The sequence below is a fragment of the Antedon bifida genome, chromosome 2, assembly GCF_963402885.1.
Source record: "Antedon bifida chromosome 2, ecAntBifi1.1, whole genome shotgun sequence".
Lineage (NCBI taxonomy): Eukaryota > Metazoa > Echinodermata > Crinoidea > Comatulida > Antedonidae > Antedon > Antedon bifida.
In genome coordinates, this window is record NC_136227.1 from 5,420,561 (window position 1) to 5,442,339 (window position 21,779).

The window sequence follows — 21,779 nt, forward strand, 5'->3', positions numbered from 1 at the left end:
TACATTCGTGTGGCCATCAAATTGACATATAAAATAACAATTTTAGAAGATAATTATCTAATTAATTACATTGATACAAATTTGAAAAATGTTGCGCACGTAAAAGTGAGATCCGCTCTCGTTTAAACGCAATGAACTTTTACGCAAGAGATGTAAATGTGACTTTTTGAATTCAAAAAAAAAAAAAATATTCACATGAATTTGTATCTACAATCCAATAGCTTCCAGAAAACGTTTTAATCATGATTATCAATTTTTATTCTGACGAGCTATAACAGATTGAAATTTACTGTAAAGATGAAAATAGGTGACCCACGTTATTTACATTTTTAGACATGATGACGTCATAAAAATTAAAATATTTTTAACTCATGCGAAAGATAGTTGATTGACCTAGACAGTATTAAAATATCTGAGGAAATAGAATACGTATAAGCGAGATGCGCTCTATTTAATGTGATGAGCAATAACGAAAGAGTAAAAAATTCTATATTTTACATTTGTGTGGCCATACGATGACGTCATAACATCCGAGTGGTAAAGATTCTGCATGAATTTATATCTACAACATATCTGCTTAAATATTAAATAAAAAAAATTGGGGGTCGTGGATGATCCTGAGGAGCTATAATAGATTAAAAATAGGCAAAATTTTGACAATATTTTGTCACTTTTGCAACTAAAACGTGCACAAATGGTCTAAATCAACGTGTTCGTATGACGTCATTTTAATTTGAAATGATGTCAATCTTTTTTTAAATGACTAGGAAAGACTAGAAAATCACAATTCAAGAGAAAAACACATGATTTTCATGCTCCGTGCGCACCTTACGCGTAAAATTTTTCGCGCGCGCGGGAATTTTTGACATGCTTAAAATGTCATGATCAGCGCAGAAAGTTGATTAGAAATTATTTTTGCGCATTTTAAAACTTTAAATGCGCGTGCGCGCGTAACTTCTTGTAAAACATGCCATTTTTTATCCATAGAAAGTATGCCCTTGAATTTTCACCAAGTGTCAATACAAAATAACTTTTATTTTTTATCCTATGATCAATCATTGAAATTCATAAAATCGCGCGTAAGTCACTTTGCGCAACTCTGACGTCAATCAAAATATGGAGGTGCACAACTTCAGGTAAATGTCCATATAATGACAAAGTTATACAAAAGATATATTTACAAGAAATAGGGGATATGCTGCTCACAAAAATCCGGGAAAGAAAGAAGAATAAAGATGAAAATGATTTTTACAATCACAAGGGTTATCCGCAACTTCTAAGTTGCGGATAACCAAAAAATATTGATCTCATACAATAACAAGGAGTTATCCGCTCTACCAAGCGGATAACTAAAAAGTACAAAATATCTATACAAAAGTTACCCTAGACATTATTATTATTATTATTGTTATTATTATTATTATTGTTATTATTACTGTTATTATTATCACAGATATCAAATGAAGTTTCAATTTTTCGTGGATTAATGGCCGATAGTTGTAAAAGAATAAAAGGAAATATTTTGCTTAAAATAACATTTTAATTTATTAATAAATAAGCCTAAGTTAATCGGGAGCGTATTTCTAAGATCCTGAGGCAACCTATCCCATGAGCGTTGAAACTGCTTAAATGTAGAAAATTTAGAATTGTCAGTCCTACCAAACTTGTGAACAAATCTTAGATCATTGTCACGCCTGAGGTTAAACTGAACAAAATCAAAAATTTTAAAATTATATTTGTTATAGAGGCATTTGAAAACAAAGGAAATCAATAGGTAATTTATACGACCATCAAAGGACGGAAGACCAAGAACTCCAAGTCTCTGCTCATAAGACAGGGTGCCCCAGGATTTAGGTATACAAACCCTGGTCATGCGGCGTTGAACCCTCTCTAAAGATTCAATCTCTCCCTTTCGATACGGAAACCACGTCGGCATCCCATACTCCATAAAAGGTCTAACAAGAGCATTAAAAAGCTTCGGAATAACGATGTGGTTTCTAAAACGCACGACCCTCATGATAAACCCCAGAAGCCTGGACGCCTTAGCCTTAACATTTGCGACATGGGTACACCATTCCAGCTTGTGTGTAAAGGTAATCCCAATTTAAAACACTCCACCCTCTCAATAACGTTCTCCCCAATTAGATAATTGATTGCACTGTTCTTAAGTTTGGCTGATCTAGTAAACCGTATGTGCTTACATTTAATAGGATTAAGCGGTAATTTATTAAGAACACTCCAATTATAAATTTTGTTTATGTCGTTCTGCAATGCAGCACTATCTTCGGTAGATCTTATTGCCCTGTAGACTGCTACATCGTCGGCATAAAGTAAAATATTCGATTCAATGGAGGAGGACAAGTCTAAAGTAAATACATTAAACATAACCAGGCCGAGTACACTACCTTGCGGGACTCCCGAGGAGACAGGACAACTGTATGACAGGGCACCCCTAAACGCAACTCTTTGAGACCTACCCAATAAAAAAGATGTGAACCACCGCAAAATTTCGCCACAGATCCCAAGACGGTGAAGCTTCTCAAGGAGCAGCGAGTAACAGACCCGATCAAAAGCCTTGCTAAAATCTAAGAACAGGGCATCAATGGGAGGGGGCTTGCGTTCATCCAAAATATCAGACCAATGGGTGTAAGACCTGCCGGAGACAAACCCGTGCTGTTGTGAGGACATCATACCATGCAAGTTAAGGTGGTCGGTTAGATTTTTACACACGATTCTCTCAAGTATCTTACCCACAACACTACATAGCGAAATCGGACGATAGTTGTTTATAACTTTAACATCATCCGATTTGTGAATGGGAACCACATTGGCCACTTTCCATTCCGTCGGAAGAACGCCAGAACGAAGCGAAAGATTGAAAAGCTCAGAAAGGGGCTTACATATATATGTAGCAGATTGTTTAAGCATCGATGACGTTATGCCATCGGGCCCCGGAGCTTTCCCCATTTTCAGACCATTAATTATGAACAAGACCTCCGACGGGGTTGTATTGATGTTATTGAGGGGAGAGAGGCCAATATGGTTCCCAGTACAATCAGTGTGAGTTTCAACCTGCACAGAGTCATTAGTGAAATTTGATTGAAAAAAAGAGTTAAAAGCGTCGCCAATAATCTGGGGGTTCTCTACTAGTGTCCCATTAATATTACACATCTTCGGTGCATTTTTCGCTCGCGATTTCCTCATAAATGACCAAAACGCTTTTCCAGTGTCGGTATTACTTTTTGCCGCGAGATTATTAACATACTCAAAGTATGATTTGTTTACACGATATTTGAGAGCGTTTCGACATTTCCTGAACTTATCCCATTTAACTGCGTCATCTGAATTTTTAGCTTTCTTGAATAAACGCTTCTTGATTCTTGATTGTTTTATTATATCGGGCGTTATCCACAGAGGTTTAGAACGCCTCTTAGCCTTGCGTTTCGGAACTACTTTGTGAATGACATCAAGGAAATGTGTTCTAAAAAAGTCCCATGCAGAGTTCATATCAATAGCACATGTAAAATCAGGCCAATCAGTATTTTCGAAAGTGTTATTAAATCTATTAATATCAATCTTAGCATAGTCTAAAAAATAGCCAGGAGGCAGGCGAGTCCCTTTGAAAGCGAGATCTAAGCACAACTGGATTCCATCGTGATCGCTACCTAAGATAGGTGCAAATGTTGAAATAGATGAAAGCGTTTCAGGTTTGCTGAGATAGACATGGTCGATCAGATTTCCTTCACTAGAAAGTTCATTTCTGCGTCTATTAACAAAATTAACAACTTGTGTAAAGTTCAATACATCTAGAACAGAGGAAAGTTTCTCCTTTAAATAATTATCATGAGAGTTCAAATTAATGTTGAAATCGCCTGTTAGAATTATACAATTGTATAAATGAACATCGTCAAAAACTGAGTCAATACTATTTTGCAGTTTATCAAAGAAAGTAATATTAGCATTCGGAGGACGATATACACAACCAATAAGAACTTTACCTTTCATAAAAAAGGTTTGTCTCTGCGGTTTTTTAAGTTTCTTTCTGAAAGAAATCGTTTTTTTGATTTATATTCCCAAAAAGACAAAAAATAATAATAAAATTGTACAGATAATAAAAAGCATTGATTTATAAATAATAATCTATTTTTTACATTTCCTAATCATAGTTTTTTCTCTTCTTAACTTACAGCTACTGGTGAACTCCAAACACATTTCCCATCAGGCCAAGCAATCACAGTAACACACATGCTTGCGTGCTACGGCTCTCTTTGGGTTGGTACCAACATCGGAGTCATCGCAAATTTCCCATTACCGCGGTTAGAAGGCGTTCCACTTGTGACTGGCCCAGCAATGGTGTCGTTCCACATGCAAAACGGACCAATCAGATTCATTCATGGAATGGAGATTAATCAACAGAGCGATCATATTCATTTTACATCCAAAGATGAGGTCGAAGGTCAGTATGTTTTAATTACTTTTGTTGAGTTTAATTTTTAAGATGAATACAATCACTTTTAAATTAAGCAAAGTATTTTATTACAAAAGTATTTAAATTTAAAATTACATTTACAGTTTGCTTAATAAATCAAAGCATTATAATAATATAAAATAAATGTACCGTATATCATCAGGTATAATCCCACTTCTGGTCAAATCCTACCACCTACTTTATTTCTGATTTTACAAACAGGCATCCCAGGTATTGTCCCAGTATTGACTTTTTGTCTGGATGTAGGTCTCTCTAGCCATTTAAGATGAGTTTTTACTAGAAATGCTTAATCAGTAATTTTTCCTGAACCAGGATTGTCCCTGGTACAGTCCCACCCCAAAGTCGGCCCAATTTTGTGTTCTGGCGGGGTGGGATTATACCAAAGGATATACTGTACTTAATAGTGGACCATATTAACAGATACGAAAAACTTAAGATTTTAATAAGCTTTTGTGACATCATCAATATGTCGATTTACAAAAACTAATTCAGGACAATTACTTATAAATGCTATCATACAAACAAAACACAAGCAAGTACAGTAAAACCTCTTCTTTGGAACACCCCTATTTATTTATAAACTTATTTTACATGGATGACATTTTCATTAAAATAATGTTCTTACAAATGGTCCATGATTAAAGAAATGCATGCATAATAATGAACAGTGATAAGTTACAAAAGTTACAAAAAAATTTTTTTTTTTTTAGATTATAGAAAGACATACAAGTACAATTACATTTTTTTCTTTTTTACATTTTTTTTTTTACATTATTCAGGAGAAAGAAACTAGTTTTCCATGAATTATGGGCAATATAATATTTTAACACAATCCCTATTCACACTACATCCCTGGATCCTGAAGTTATAGCTATTCTACTGCAATATAATAAGTTGTGACATAATTTTCCATAATAATAGTAGTAGTTTAATAATAGTTTAAAGGTTTTCAAAGGGCACGTTGTTTACAATAATCCAATACACTGTTAAACATCAACTCCTACTCAATTCCTCGAATATAGAATCATGCGCCTATTTATTATGTCACCTAATACACGTCTCCCTCATAGATTATATACAACTGCTTGCTTTCCTAGAAATGTCACATGCAGTGAACGTGTCCCACTGGCTACCTATCAATATAAACAGTCAACACAGATTTGTCTGTGTTAACACAGCTACACAGGTAGTAATTACAGTCTTTCAGATTATATTTTACGCCTTTTTTTTTCTAGGTTATAGCCTTGTGTTATATTGTAAGCGTTGACAAATGAATTACAATTTTTGTACTACATGCTTTTGGGTGATTCTCGCCAGTAAATAACAATTAACATTATATTTTCCTATAGGTCATGCTGAGTTCATTTTAAATTATGTTTGACATTTATCTGTTTGCTGCCCCCAACAGTTGTCTACATAACAGTCTCTTGTTCGATGTAAACAAGTCTAACATTTAATACTGCATTTTGTCATGGTTAAGGTTTAAGTTGAAATGTTGCTTTTGGGAGAAATTAAATTTGTTGGAATTCCAACTGACGGGTTAAAAACAAATCTGTGTAATGTTTACCTATTTATGCCGGCCCCCACGATCCTCTATTTCTCCTGTATATCATAGAAAATTTCCATAATACAGCATCACATGTGTTTCACATGTACAACCCTAGTATCATACACATAACCTAACCCTTCACCTAATCTTACGTGAGACAGGTACCACATGTGATACACATGAATGTATTATAGAATTTTCCCATGTTACTGGGAATATATTGTCATAATGAATATAGCATTGGAAATAGGTATTTTTAGGCCCATGAGAGATAATTATTGTCTGACAATAGAAAGACCAAAAATATCTCCCAAGTTGACTCACACTTCATCATTGTATAATAAAGTTTAAATTAAATTTTTAAAATTGCATTTTAATCTCTGTCTACACTATCAAACTAGTTTGACAACAAAATGTGTGGTGTGCCCAAATATGGTAGTGCTAATGCCCAATTATGGTAGTGATATGACGTCATCATGTCCATATACGGGCATATTACATTACACCTCGTTTGGTATATGTTTAGGATGGGTTTTACTTTGTTTTGACAGAATCCATGAATTTTTAATATCTCTTAATTGCCACATGTTTTCCTGTTATGTGTTTACTTGAGTTGAATTAGCTCGGACGACGTCAGCTTACAATTAAGTAATTAATTTTACGAAATATCTTTTGAAGCCTATAATAAATATAATCTTGTCATGCTTCAAGTCGTTGAACTTAAACATCAGAATACTGAAATGTTTTGTTAATATAGCTATTAAAGGGGCCATGTTTAACCGGTTTCAGATAGTCCCAGTTGAACTAATGCAATTTAATACACTATAGCTATTAAAGTGGCCATGTTTAACGGTTTCAGATAGTCCCAGTTGAACTAATGCAATTTAATACAGTATAGCTATTAAAGGGGCCATGTTTAACGGTTTCAGATAGTCCCAGTTGAACCTAATGTAATTTAATACACTATAGCTATTAAAGGGGCCATGTTTAACGGTTTCAGATTGTCCCAGTTGAACTAATGCAATTTAATACACTATAGCTATTAAAGGGGCCATGTTTAACGGTTTCAGATAGTCCCAGTTGAACCTAATGTAATTTAATACAGTATAGCTATTAAAGGGGCCATGTTTAACGGTTTCAGATTGTCCCAGTTGAACTAATGCAATTTAATACACTATAGCTATTAAAGGGGCCATGTTTAACTGTTTCAGATAGTCCCAGTTGAACCTAATGTAATTTAATACACTATAGCTATTAAAGGGGCCATGTTTAACGGTTTCAGATAGTCCCAGTTGAACCTAATGTAATTTAATACACTATAGCTATTAAAGGGGCCATGTTTAACGGTTTCAGATAGTCCCAGTTGAACCTAATGCAATTTAATACACTATAGCTATTAAAGCGTGGTTCCCACTAGCGATGCAACGCAAGGACGCAACGCAAGTGAATTGACCAATCACAAGCGATGGCTTATTCGCTTGTGATTGCTAACTGTCTATAACTTCGCTTGTCATTGGTTAAAATGCTTGCGTTGCGTTTACGTCCTTGCGTTACGTTCTAGTGGGAACCAAGCTTAAAGGGGCCATGTTTAACGGTTTCAGATAGTCCCAGTTGAACCTAATGCAATTTAATACACTATAGCTATTAAAGTGGCCATGTTTAACGGTTTCAGATAGTTCCAGTCGAACCTAATGTAATACCGCAATGAACATTTTCTTAATTTAGCTATTAAAGGGGCCACGTTGAACATTCTCAAATAGTCCCAGTTGAACCTAATGCAATACTGCAATATTTTTATTATTATTATTTTAATTTTTTTAACATAGGCTATTAAAAAACTAGCTAGTTAGTAGCTGGTTTAGAGAGAGCTAGTAGCTGGTTTAGAGAGAGCTAGTAGTTGGTTTAGAGAAAGCTAGTAGCTGGTTTAGAGAGAGCTAGTAGCTGGTTTAGAGAGAGCTAGTAGTTGGTTTAGAGAGAGCTAGTAGTTGGTTTAGAGAAAGCTAGTAGCTGGTTTAGAGAGAGCTACTAGCTGGTTTAGAGAGAGCTAGTAGCTGGTTTAGAGAGAGCTACTAGCTGGTTTAGAGGGAGCTAGTAGGTGGTTTAGAGAGAGCTACTAGCTGGTTTAGAGAGAGCTAGTAGCTGGTTTAGAGAGAGCTAGTAGCTGGTTTAGAGAGAGCTAGTAGCTGGTTTAGAGAGAGCTACTAGCTGGTTTAGAGAGAGCTAGTAGCTGGTTTAGAGAGAGCTACTAGCTGGTTTAGAGGGAGCTAGTAGGTGGTTTAGAGAGAGCTACTAGCTGGTTTAGAGAGAGCTACTAGCTGGTTTAGAGAGAGCTAGTAGCTGGTTTTGGCTAAATAAGCCACTTATTTCCAGGCTTCCTGAAGACGTGTTGATGCTGTTGGCACACTCATATCATGACCCAATTAAACTTGGTTTCCCTTAAATTCAACAGTTACAAAAGTTTGCACATGAACAAAAATCTTGCATCGTTTTAAGCTCTGTCTACACTATCAAACTTTATGTGACAAAAAATGTGATGTGCCCATATATGGACATGATAATGTCATATCACTACCATATTTAAGAAAATCACTACCATATTTGGGCACATTACACTTTTTTTTGTCAAACTAGTTTGATAGTGTAGACAGAGCTTTAAAGGGTTTATCACCAGAAATTTGCTCTACACTTATTCCTCAATTATTTCGATTCTATAATCTTAGTCCCAGAAGTAAAGAAACTTTTGGTTTGTTTAGATTGCGTACACTGAATTAATTACATCTCAGTAATCGGGAAAACTACCCACGATCCTGTTTATATGAATATATGCGTACAAAACAAGTTGTAGTATAATGAACTTAAATCACTTTTGAAATACTGTAAATGACAATGTAGGGAGGGAAAATCTTAGCCTACTGTATAGGGTTTAGCCATAGTGTTAAGTTCTGTCTACACTATCAAACTTTAAGTGACAACAAAATGTGATATACCCATATACAGTATGTACATGATGATGTCATATCACTTCCATATTTGGGCACATCACACTTTTTTTGTCAAACTAGTTTGGTAGTGTAGATACAGAGCTTTAAAGTGTTCCCCTTCTTTGTGTCAATTATTAGGGATGTCCCCTGAATAGAAGTACCTATAATTAAAAAATAATTGTTTTGAACGTTACGTAATCAACCAAACTGTAAAAGTCATTGACCATGGTTTTTTTTCTTTTGGGAATTCTTGTACGTGCTGACTCAGTCAAACTCATTAGTTTTTACATAATCTATATCATCGTTATTAACTTAGCAACATAAGTCGCAGTATCAGAGTGTGCCTTTACCACGTACATTAAATTAAATGTGTCTGGTGCGGTTCAGGGAATCGCTAATACGTGTACTTTGCTTACGTAAATGTGATTGGATTTTAATCGTCCCCCGTTAGCGATATGCTTCATAAATTAAATTGGAGAAATAACAAGTGTTTTCAAAGTATTTGTTGTACTGTGTCTACTTACAGTTTTGATCCAATTTAGTAAATACAGGATCCTATTTAAGGACCACATAACAGAAATGCCCCTATATAGGACCACAGTACATGACCATTTAATTCAACTTATCAGGATCATTCTATAAATACAAGCTCCTATTTAAGGACCACATCACAGAAATGCCCCTATATAGGACCACAGTACAAAACCATTTTATTCAACTTATCAGGATCATTCTATAAATACAAGCTCCTATTTAAGGACCATATCACAGAAATGACCCTATATACTGTATGACCACAGTACATGACCATTTACTTCAACTTATCAGGATCATTCTATAATACAAGCTCAGGACCACATCACAGAAAACATTTTGACTAAACTATTTCAAGGTTATCATTTAATGGATCAAAAAGATGGTTTATATTCTCCCTTATCTATCAAAGTCAAATCATGCCTAGGTACCTTTTATGGCAAAAAAATATATATATTTTAACTTCATAAACAAGATTTGGTTTTAAAAGGATGGGTTAAAAACTTTCTGTAATTAGCAATGTCATTTCTGAATGTCTTAGAAATGATGTATTTAATAGTGTTTTAAAACTCAAGGCCTTTGAATGTTAAGTTCATCGTTGAATGACGCACGGACATAAATCCTATGTAGACAACTAACGGCATGATTTACACAAATTATGTGACATTTTTCTTTCAACGGTATTCAACATTAACGGATTTCTCAAAGTATTTCACATAAAAGATAAGAATTTGAAATAATAGTTTGTAATAATCACGTCTTGTGTTATTTATATCATATGGTAGATTTGAGTCATACACTGCCAGTAGAAAAACAGAGATCATAGATTGATTTTATACAGTAATTTTTTTTGTGAAAGTAGCATAATTATTTGCATAGAATTGTCAACAAATCCACAGTATATAGAGCTCTGTCTACACTATCAAACTAGTTTGACAAAAAAAGTGTGATGTGCTTAAATATGGTAGTGATGCCTAAATATGATAGGGGCTGAATGGACCAGTACACTGGGGTAACCCCTGCTCTTTCGAAAGATGAACTGGGTGCACACATGCCAGATGTGTACACTGGACCTCCAGTTTTAAATCCTTTTCCACAAAGCCCCTGCTAAATCCTGATGGACAGCCATTAAAATCTCAAAACCCATACTTTAAATCAGTGATGCATAACTATCAAAGTTAACATTTTTAACATTATTTTTAGAAACGTAGGCAGATATTTTATTTTTTTATTTAACTTGTAAAAAAATAAAATATCTGGAAACTTTATAATAGCTGGCCAAACTATAGAGGGTGCTACAGTTTTAAAGAAACACATCCAAACATAGAGGGTGCTGTTTAAAAAAATATAAGACATCAGCATCTATACTGAACAATGAGTAGTCCAAGCACTTTCTAAGCATGGAATATGTTTTGTTGACTAAAGGTGGAAAATCACCAAGAGAGCTTTAAGCTCTGTCTACACTATCAAACTAGTTGTGTGTGCTCAAATATGGTAGTGATATGCCCAAATATGGTAGTGATATGCCCAAATATGGTAGTGAAATGACACCATCATGTCCATATATAACATCACATCACATTTTTTTGTCACATAAAGTTTGATAGTGTAGACAGAGCTTATGTATACCTAAACTGTAAATTTCTGAAATGTTGAGATATTTATGTGTATTTCTTTAATAGTAGTCAGAATAGAAGAATTACACCTTTATAGTAGTAGTAGACATGACATCACTTAAAATATTATGAGACACTTGGGATGTCTGCCATAGCCTTTAAAATGTATTTCTGAAAATCCACGCACCACAAATGGATGAGGTTGTTTGCAAAGTCATTCAGTAACAAGAAATTTGTAAAAAAAAAAATTAAAAATAAACAGAATAATTCTTTTTGCGTGAACGACTGGGAAGTAGTTATTGTTTTTTAACTTTTCTGTGAATTCATTTTCAAGTTTCTCCTGTGGTTACACGTCAATTTTAATAGATAACGTTTCTAATTTTGTAATTTCCTTTTCATGTGTGCTACAGAGATATCACTATTCCGCGCGATTCCATTCATTATATAAGTATTATTATTCTTTATGCATCATCTATTTTTGTACTAATATTCAAAACGGTCATAAAATGATAAAGAGAGTTTGAAATACTTGACCAAACCATGGCAATTAATATTTGAAAATAGTATACCATTTTTTTATATTATTCATTCTGCCAAAGCTACAATACAAATAAACAATACAACATAATAAAAAAACATTATTAAAAATATTCCCTTACGTTACCTAGGTTTGAAGATAGTGACGACACCTCATTTTATAGGAGATTGACTTTTTTCAAACCTATGAGGGAATTTCCCTTTTAGCATCCGTTTAAAAAAAAAAGAAATTTAAATCTCATTTGTTACTGAAAGGCGGATGAACAGAATAATTTATTGGCCTAAATTAGATTTTCCAAGACAATTTTTTCTTCAATTTCTTTTCTGTTTTTGTTTATATTTATATATTTGGCTGTTAATTTATTTATAATTACAATACTAGTATTAGTTTGCTTCTATAACTATTTTTGTTAATATTTTAAAAGTAACCTTCTATTTTATTGATCCAATAAAAAAAAAAGTGAGGGCGTGTGGCACAGTGTGTTGGACGCTGGATTACCGATCGTGAGGTCGTGGTTCGAATCTAACTCTTGCCGCATAAGATAAGATAAGATAAGATAACTTTTATTGATCCTCAAAAAGGAAATTCATTGCTCGTCATATTAACAAAGAAAACACTATAAAAACAAATATAGCATAAAACCATTCATATAAAAACATCTAAAAATTTACAATATAAAATTATCTTCTTGACTTCCTGTTGTACTGGATGATACCGGAGGGAATAAAGGATTTAGCAAATCGATTTGTTTTCACACCGAGGAGCCTCAATCTACCACTTGGATTAAGTTGGTCTATTATCACTTTGTGGAGAGGATGAGAGGCATCCAACTCAATGCGTTCGAAATCTTTCTGGAGGTGTTCTAGGTGCACATCGGTAAAGGAAGGCAGTTCCAGACCAATCATTTTACCAGCCCGACGGATGAAAGTTTCAAGGCGTCCTTTATTCCCTCCGGTAACATTACCAGCCCAACAGGAGAGGCAATACGTCCAAACACTACATATAACGGATCTATAGAACGAAAGTAACATCAAATCACAGGAGTTAAATTTATATAAAGTTCTCATACAATACATTCTGGGACTTAATTTTTTGCTGATGAAGTCTATATGGTCTCCCCAACTCAGTTTATCATTGAAAACAATTCCTAGATACTTGTACTGGTCAACAATTTCAATTTCTTTACCTTTGATAGTGATTGGTTGAAAATTAAATTTATGTTTAGTCCTAAAATCAATGATCATCTCCTTTGTTTTTGATGCATTTATTTGGAGATAATTATCGTCACAAAATTTAACAAATCTTTGTATTTCGCTACGATAATTTTCATCATTGTTTGAAACTATGAGACCAATAGTACTAGTGTCATCAGCGAATTTAACAACGGGGCAGAGCTCATCATTTAAAGATCTGTAATCCGCCGTATACAAGGAATATAATTTAGGTGCGTTGACAGTACCCTGAGGAACACCGGTGTCAGAGGTTACGATTTCTGACTTAACACCATTAATATTAACAAATTGTTTTCTATCACAAATGAAATTTAAAACTAAACGAACAATCGGACGGGGAAACTCCATATTCAACATTTTGTCTGCTAAGATATGGGGTTGTATGGTATTAAACGCAGATTGAAAATCAAAATACATAATACGTGCCGAGTGGCCTTTCTTTACATTATCTAGATGTGAATACAATTTATGTAATTTAAAATAAATCGCATCACTGGTACTACGGAGTGATCGGTAAGCAAATTGCAACGGGTCTAACACTTTTTCAGCATAAGGTTGCATAATTTTTAAAATAATACGTTCCAATATTTTCATCGCGACAGACGTGAGTGCAACGGGTCTCAAATCATTCATGCTGTTAATCTTAGGTTTCTTAGGTACCGGTATTATGCATGAAAGTTTCCAAATATCCGGGAACGCATGATAAGAAAGACACATATTGAAAATAAATGTAAATATACCATCAAGGTGAGGAGAGCAGACCTTAAGTACTCGTGGTGGGATTCTATCCGGCCCAGCAGCCTTTGATGAATTGAGTTTCATGAATTCGTTATGTACATCAGAAATGCTTATACTAAATTTGGGATCATCTTCAGTCACCCGACACAAGCTAAATAGAGCCTCTCTTTCTTTTTTAAAATCATGAACATTAAAACGGTTATAAAATTCATTTAACTCGTTAACATATTGCACAGTAACATTCGGAATCGAGGTGGGTGTATTACCACCGTTTGTGTAACCACTCATAAGTTTCATTCCCTGCCAAACTTGTTTCATATTATTAGACCTGAAGTTATGTTCAACTTTTTTCCTATAAATGTTCTTCTGTTTCATTATTTCAGATTTAATCTCTCTAGTCAATATTTTCATACGATTAGAGTCGCCCATCTTAAAGGCTTTACGTTTCTCACACAACAGTAATTTAACGCCTTTCGTGATCCATGGCTTGTTGTTAGGGTAGATTTTCACTTTTTTAACTGGAACGCATTTATCAATACAAAAGTTTATGTACGAGCTCACTGCATAAGTAATACTGTTCAAATCTTCATCCTCCGTAAAAATATCCCAATCGGTAGATTCAAATTCCGCTATCAGGGCTTCCTCGGCTTCAGGAGACCATTTACGTACATTAATAATTTTTGGTTGGCATGTCTTATTTAACGGGCGATATTTAGGACTGAGTAAAATCAAATTATGATCAGATTTGCCCAAGTTCGGTAGTGGGGTCGAAATATAGGCATCCTTCACACTAGAGTAGCATAAATCAAGAATCGCGTTGTCCCTCGTTTTACATGTAACATGCTGATAATAAGTGGCCGTTGTTTTCTTGAGCTTGCATCTGTTGAAATCGCCATTGATAATTACAAGCGCCTCAGGGTGACTACACTCAATACCTTCGATAATTTCTGCGATCTCATTTATAGCAGGCTTTTCAAGCTTTTTGTTAGGTATGTATACCATAACATTGATAACATGCGAGAACTCTCTCGGAAGATAGTAGGGGCGAATACCAACAACCAGCACTTCCGAGTGTGGCGAACATTTATGAAGCTTAAGCGTAGAGTTATTTGGATGACAGTATTTCTCATTAATGTAGAGGCAAAGACCACCACCGCCATCTTTGTTCGCTTCGGCTGTACGATCCCCACGAACAGATTTAAAGCCAACTACTTGAATATGTTGATCGCTATGCTTATCGCTCAGGTGGGTTTCCGTGAATGCAAGTAAGCTGGCATTCCTAAAATCGCTGAAGTGTTCGACGTTTGCTCTGAGTAAATCGACTTTGTTATTCAAAGATCTTACATTTCCAAATATTAAAGATGGTATAAAAGGCTTACATTTCCTTCGTTGTAGTCGCTTTCTGACCCCACCAGCCTTGCCCCTTTTCCGAAGCCTGCGACGTTGTATCTCAGATGGTAATTCAACGTGTGCCGGTAGCGGTGAGGTCGACCTCTCGCCCATGGAATGCAAATCAGATGACGTGTACACAATTCCACCGCCCGGCTTACTCAATCCACACAGTAAGAACAGCCAAAATATCAGCAAAAAATACAGAAATTTCAAAACTTTCACATACAACATAATGTATAAATCAAATGACTTCTTCCACAATACAATACAGTCCAAATATACGAAAATAACGTCAAAAAATGAGTAACAATAGTGAGACAATGAGACGAGCTGTGTCGCCGTGTTGCACAGCGCCAACCTTATTGCTTGTATTCTTAGGCAAGATACTTTACTTCTCTCGTACAAATAGGTTACGTAACAGCTTTTATCCAACTGCCATTCGGGCACTGAATACATATAGCGTACAAGAGTGATGTGACACTTTGTAATTGTTTTTGGTTGTTCTTTAATTTTTCTGTTTTTGCATATCTCAGAGCAAACATAAGTGATTTTGCCACTGATGAATGAATGAATGAACTATAAAAAGACTCAATAGCTTTATTGACATTGGTCTGACATTCAAAAAAACCTTTACAACAATACTCATTTATTCCTTACCTCTAAATTTAAATATTCAGTTTTATGACCGTAATTTTACCACTTTTCCTGATTTATTAATGATTCATGAGACTCACTACCAAGGATGTGGTTGTATCTTTAAACTGATTACTTAATCAAATCCTTGTTTAGCACTATCTTTTTATAGGCCTATTTATTTGTAATCAACCATTTTGTAGTCTGAAAACTGTCTGTAGAAATTTGGCAGCTTGCCAAATGTAAAGTCAGTAATATTGGCAGGTTGCCAAATTAATGTTCTTAATCAGAGGTTATTCACCCCAAAATAGTTCAACCTTGGTAGGAATGTGATAATTTAGGATTAATAGTTTATCCTCTTTAATTCTGGGCTAAAGTGGGATTACCTAGGCCACTCATCTGTTATTTGCTGAAAGAGACATTTTTACCGAGTAGAGGTACAATAGCCTACCTATGATGGTGATAATAATGCCATTTCAGAAACATGTTCAACAATTTTACATTACAATTACAATCCAAATTGCGACGGGATATTTGCTGAACTTCTGATGTCTGTAAACAATCTCCTATTTGTTTAAAAAAATCATTTAAGGGTATAATGACCTTATATGCGTAACATACTAATATAAAAAACATTTAAAATAATAATTTATTAGTCCCTAAGCACCGCATATTGTCCTTGGAACAATGTTTTTGAAGTAATAGAGTACATACTCCGCTCTCGAGAGAATTCCCTCATAATGTTGTGAAATCATTAATTCGTGTAAATCGCGTTTCAGAGAAAGTTTATGTATTGTACTTTCTCCATACTTTGCATAAAGCTCTGTCTACAATATCAAACTTAATGTGACAAACAAATGTGATGTGCCCATGTATGGACATGATGATGTCATACCACTACCATATTTGGACATATCACTACTATATTTGGCACATCACACTTTTTTTTGTAGACAGGGCTAATTTAATCTGTTTATTATCCACAATCAAACTACAAATGCATTGTATGAAATATAATACTACAGACAATATGAAATTCAAGCCCATAGCTAGTATTTTTATAGGGGGGGTTCGTTTTTTTCCACAAAAGGAGGAAAAACGTCACAAGCTAGGCATTGAGTTCTTATTTTACAAATACATTAGCTAGGCTAGGCCATGGAGTTATATAACTCCATGGTTAGGCCTATTGCCTATTAGTTCCGCTGCTTGTCTCTAAATTGTAAAGGGTACTTTAGGCAAAAGTGGTTTTGTTCAAACCCTCAAATGCCCTCTGGCTATATGGGGGTGAAATTCATTTTTAACAAGTGTTGACACTATTCACAGCTTTAAAAAAATGAATTGTACAAACATGTCAGAATGTTACATAAGCAAGTCAAAACAACTCTAAATGCCTTTATGCTAATTAATGTATTTCCAAGTATTTGTATACAATTGTTTTTAATCCCAGCAATTCAAAGCATTTGCTTATCTCACTCTAAATATTATTTTGAAGCCAAATTACAATCTCTTAACTCAAATATAAATTGAAACGTCTCCAAAAAACGGCGCTAACTGCTTGTGATGTCATAAATCAGAGACATTAAATATCCATCACGACAGTTTAACATTACAAATGTTCAATCTCTGCTAGTCGGATACAACATACACAGGAAGGAATACTAGCTGAGGTTCAAAACCTCGCCAAGGTCAAGCGTACCGCATTTTACCGGGTAACACACAGGGATGGGAGTCGTTTTTCCCCTGGGACTAACTGGGGACTGATTGCATGATGTGTAATTGGCTGTGGGCCTAAATTTGTTGTGTACTGCATATTTTTGTTCAGTGGATGTTGGCACATTGACAGGTTTACAGCTAGGGTCAGTCATGGTTTTTTAGTAGACCACATAATGTGTTTTACCCAAGACTATTAACATACTTGAGGTCTCTAGAAATGTTAAGGGAATTCTAAGTTTGAATCTAAAAATGTCAAGTCAGACTCTTTGACAGACATTTTTAGCATGAAAATACAGTAGTACTGTTTTGTTGATATTTTCAATTTTTTTCCGTTTTAAAGATGAAAGATGAAATGTGAATTTTTACCACTGTTGAATAATTAGCAGTGTATTAATATTGTATATATTTTTTCTTCCTTGTAAAAGAAAAAGTTCTTTCTTAATTTATATTTAGTTCACATCGGCGGCTGGCATCCTTTGATGATAATATCATGCGGGCTTCATCCGCCATCCATCGTTTACTTGTCTTTACCCACGGGCAAACATCGTGCGAAATCACATTCGAGAGATTGATGTGTAGCACTCTAATTGAACTTAAATAAATGAAAGAAAGTGACGTTATCGCTCTCTGACTGTAAAATTAGCATTTTGTGAGTTTTTAAAAAGGTTGAATATCTTATGTTTATTATATTAATCCAAAGGCAAATTACTGAAAAATTACAATGCTGTGGTTATCAGTGGCTGGATCTCAATGGAAATACAAAATAAAATAAGCAAAAAGCTAAATCAAAACGATAAATGAAAACAGCCAGAAAAATTAGCAGAGCTTTCGGGCAACACTAGCCCTTCATCAGTGTTTAGTGTATTGTTATCTATAAATTGAAATCTTAAGAGAGGTGGATGAAGGATTTTGAAATAGGGAGGGATTTGGTATGGCCTAGCTAAAATGTGTAAAATAAAGTTCTAAACTATACTATCTTTTGTTTAATACATTTTTATCCGCAAAGTGAAATTGGGATTTTGAAAATAGGGAGGGAGAGGTGATATGACCTAAACATGTAAAACAAAGTGCTAAACCAAACCAATCTTTTGTATAGTATATATAGTTTTTTTTTTTTTTTTTTTTTTTGCGGTTTATAAATTTAGAAAAAACCATTTATAGATTAGTATCACATTATGTTTATTTTAGATGGAATTTATGAGATTATTTAACAAAACAAATCATTCATGTCATAAGAATTAGGTAAGAGCTAAACTTGATCCTGTTTCACATAAGTTAGCAGCTTACTATTATTAGATATTATTAGACCACTTAGCCCTAGAGAACTTTATTTCATAACGAATTGTCCATAATTCAAAGAAGAAAGTTAAAATTATAATACAAATTAGTCTAATTAGTAAATACTGCCTTGCGTAGCGTTTACTGATAAATGATTTTCTTGTATTATGGAATGAAATATACATGAATACAAGGAACAAAGGAAAAATTATCATAGAACAAATCAAAGTGAAATTAAAAATACCGCCGTACACACACGCTGTTCATCCTTGAATAACATATTGAATTAGAACAAATTCATAATTTTAGTCTAAAGACTGAAAGGAACTTTCATGAGAGGCATATCAAAGTTTCAGATTGACGCCAGGTGTACTAGTGATAATAGTTATTAATTCCTCAAGTGTACATTTTAGACTTCTTGAACTTTTAAAAGTGAAATGCGTTTTCCGCTCGCAGGAACAGTTTTTCTATTGTGTTATTTTCAGATGCGTAATTATACTGTATTGATATGGTTGTCGAAGAACTTTTTTCCAAACAGAATGATGGATTAAAACGACAATTTACAAACATACAAAGATCCATTGAGGAATTAGAAATATGTTCTGTCCTGTTTTGTTTCTACGTTATCTATGAAATTGACTCGATTGAAAATAATGTGTCTTTGTTAATAGTGAATAACCATACTATAGTGCACTGTGACAATGAATTAATTCAGCAAAGGCTTTGAATTTGGACAGTGATCCTATAGGGAATAGCAATAGATCCTTTTCTGGTTAGTTTCTATGTAATAACTTGATAGAGTGGATTTACCTCATTTGCATAGACCATACTATAATGCACTGTTGTTAATGAATTTGTTCAGAAAAGGCTTTGAAATTGCATGGTTGAGTAAACATACTATCTATCTTCAAAGGAGTAGAAATATATCATATGTTCATTAGCCATATCTACCATGTTTCATATTTTAAGTATGAAAATCCTTATAATGTATTAACTACAGGTAATGCTGGTTAATTGCAGTGAGTCTATTACCAACAGGTGTTCACATGAATACCAACATTGATGTTTCAGTATTTCTCATGGTAATACAAAACTTATGCTTGAAGTAATGTAATATATCACATTAATTTTCTTTCAAAAAAGTTAGGAATTTAATGTATCAACTATAAATCGGAAAACGATTTTGTAACCTTTTATTGGCACCAATACATGGTAAAGGTTACTAACCCAGTTTTAAGATGCTAAACATATTAAAATATCGGATAATATGTATTGAGGACAGGAAAGGAGTTTTGTCTTTATTTCCTTGTATGACATTGTCTCATCCATTTAATCTGCACAGTAGCGTTTTCCCCTTTTGAACGGCGTTAATCAGTACCAAATGCCTTAGGTTTTACAACAGGATGCCTGCATTCTATCTTCACTTTAATTCGTTGACATGGCCAGGTTGTGTCTACTTCCGATTGCTTCAACTTTAATCCTAAATGTGTATTTCTAGCTTCTACCTGTATTTTGTTTCAGCTTTGTATATAATGTGGATTATATGAATATATGCGTTAATTAAAAACCGGTTGACCTCAGAAAACTTGTGACTGGAGACAACAGCCAACGTCTATGATAATATTGTTGCTAATTTTAGTAGGTCATAAATAAAGCTCTGTCTACAGTACACTATCAAACTTTATGTGACAAAAACTGACCAATGCATTATCAATCTGTGTAGAGCATAAAAATGAAATAGCGCCCTCTTAGGTTTCACCCGCTAAACTGGACCTATTTTTCAAATATTTGTGGATTTAGGATACGGAGTCAAACGTCCTAGAAACCGTACAATGGTGACAGTGAAATCACAATCGGAGCTGTGTTCACCTTTTGTTTCGTCTTTTGATCCTGAAATCATTTTAAACAAAGACACCCTTTTCAATTCAGGTGGCGTCCCATATCCATGTGTGTAGAAAGGCATACTTTCTTTATAACCCAGACAATAACAAACTGTAGTAAAGCCAGTATGATTAAAACACCATTGTTGATTTTAACTAAATCGCCATAATCTCAAAAATTGTTTCACAAAGTTGCTATTCTTACATATAGCAGAATGACACACTTTCCATTGATATAATGAAATGCTATGTAGCTCTATTCAACCACCATGACCTAGTTACGAAGCTGACATAAAAATTAAATGTGGTAATATTATTAACATTTTAACCTTTAAAGTACTTTTATCACTTCAAAGGTTATGGGTCAATTAATGTCTTGTATGGTAAATATGGCAAGAATTAAATCTTTTAAACATACTGTAATGTGCATAGTATAATAAAGTAATATATAGTATATTAATAATGTATAATGTACAGGTGTACCAGTCCACCTGTAGCCAGGGGGATCGAGGGCACCCCTATTTTTTTGCTGAAATGGCCTTGTCAGACTAGCAGTAGTGATTATAAATATGCCTGCCTAGCCCAGATCATGTTGATTTTTTGCCATTTTGAGGAAAAATAAAATACCACTATAAAAATATTTTGGCTTGAAGGCCAAGTTCAATTTAGGCGGACTACATTTGATCCTTTCCAAGTTATAAGCCTTAAAATGTTAGTACTGTAAATTTACAGAAATATGGCACTACATATTACCCTTAAAAATTTGAAATAATTTTCATGAAACAGTAGTTATATAGGTATACAATTGTTGGAGTGCTGGATATAACATTTTAAACAAACAACTTTAGTACATGTATATTTCTAATGTTCTTTTCTATGTTATACTTTGTTTATTTTATGTTGTGTTGCTAAACACTGTTTAAATTTAAATTTGTCAGTTCAGTTTTTTGTCTTACAAGATGTTGATGCTAAATATACAGGCACTAAGTAATTACTTACACTCGTAAACCATTCTGAACCCTAAAGAATAAACCTTTTTTTTTTCTAAAAAAAGTACAAATTTAGCAGATTTAAAAGCATAAGCAAGAATAAATTAAATCAATTACTTAAGGATTATCCAAGATTAAATATATATATATGTAATAATTTATTATAATTAAAACATATATTTTGAATGCCCTTATATGTACATCTAGTAACAGTTTC

The 21,779-nt window shown here is 34.0% G+C and overlaps 1 protein-coding gene across 2 annotated transcripts in view; it reads left to right on the top strand.

Annotated features, from left to right (window-relative positions):
* Nucleotides 1–21,779, top strand: part of LOC144835963 (rho guanine nucleotide exchange factor 10-like) — a 104,729-nt gene that overhangs the window by 74,458 nt on the left and 8,492 nt on the right. For both annotated transcript variants that reach the window (XM_078691105.1, XM_078691106.1), the window contains one exon: nucleotides 4,190–4,456. In XM_078691105.1, the coding sequence (XP_078547231.1) occupies nucleotides 4,190–4,456 (267 nt within the window). The remainder of the gene's footprint in view (nucleotides 1–4,189; nucleotides 4,457–21,779) is intronic.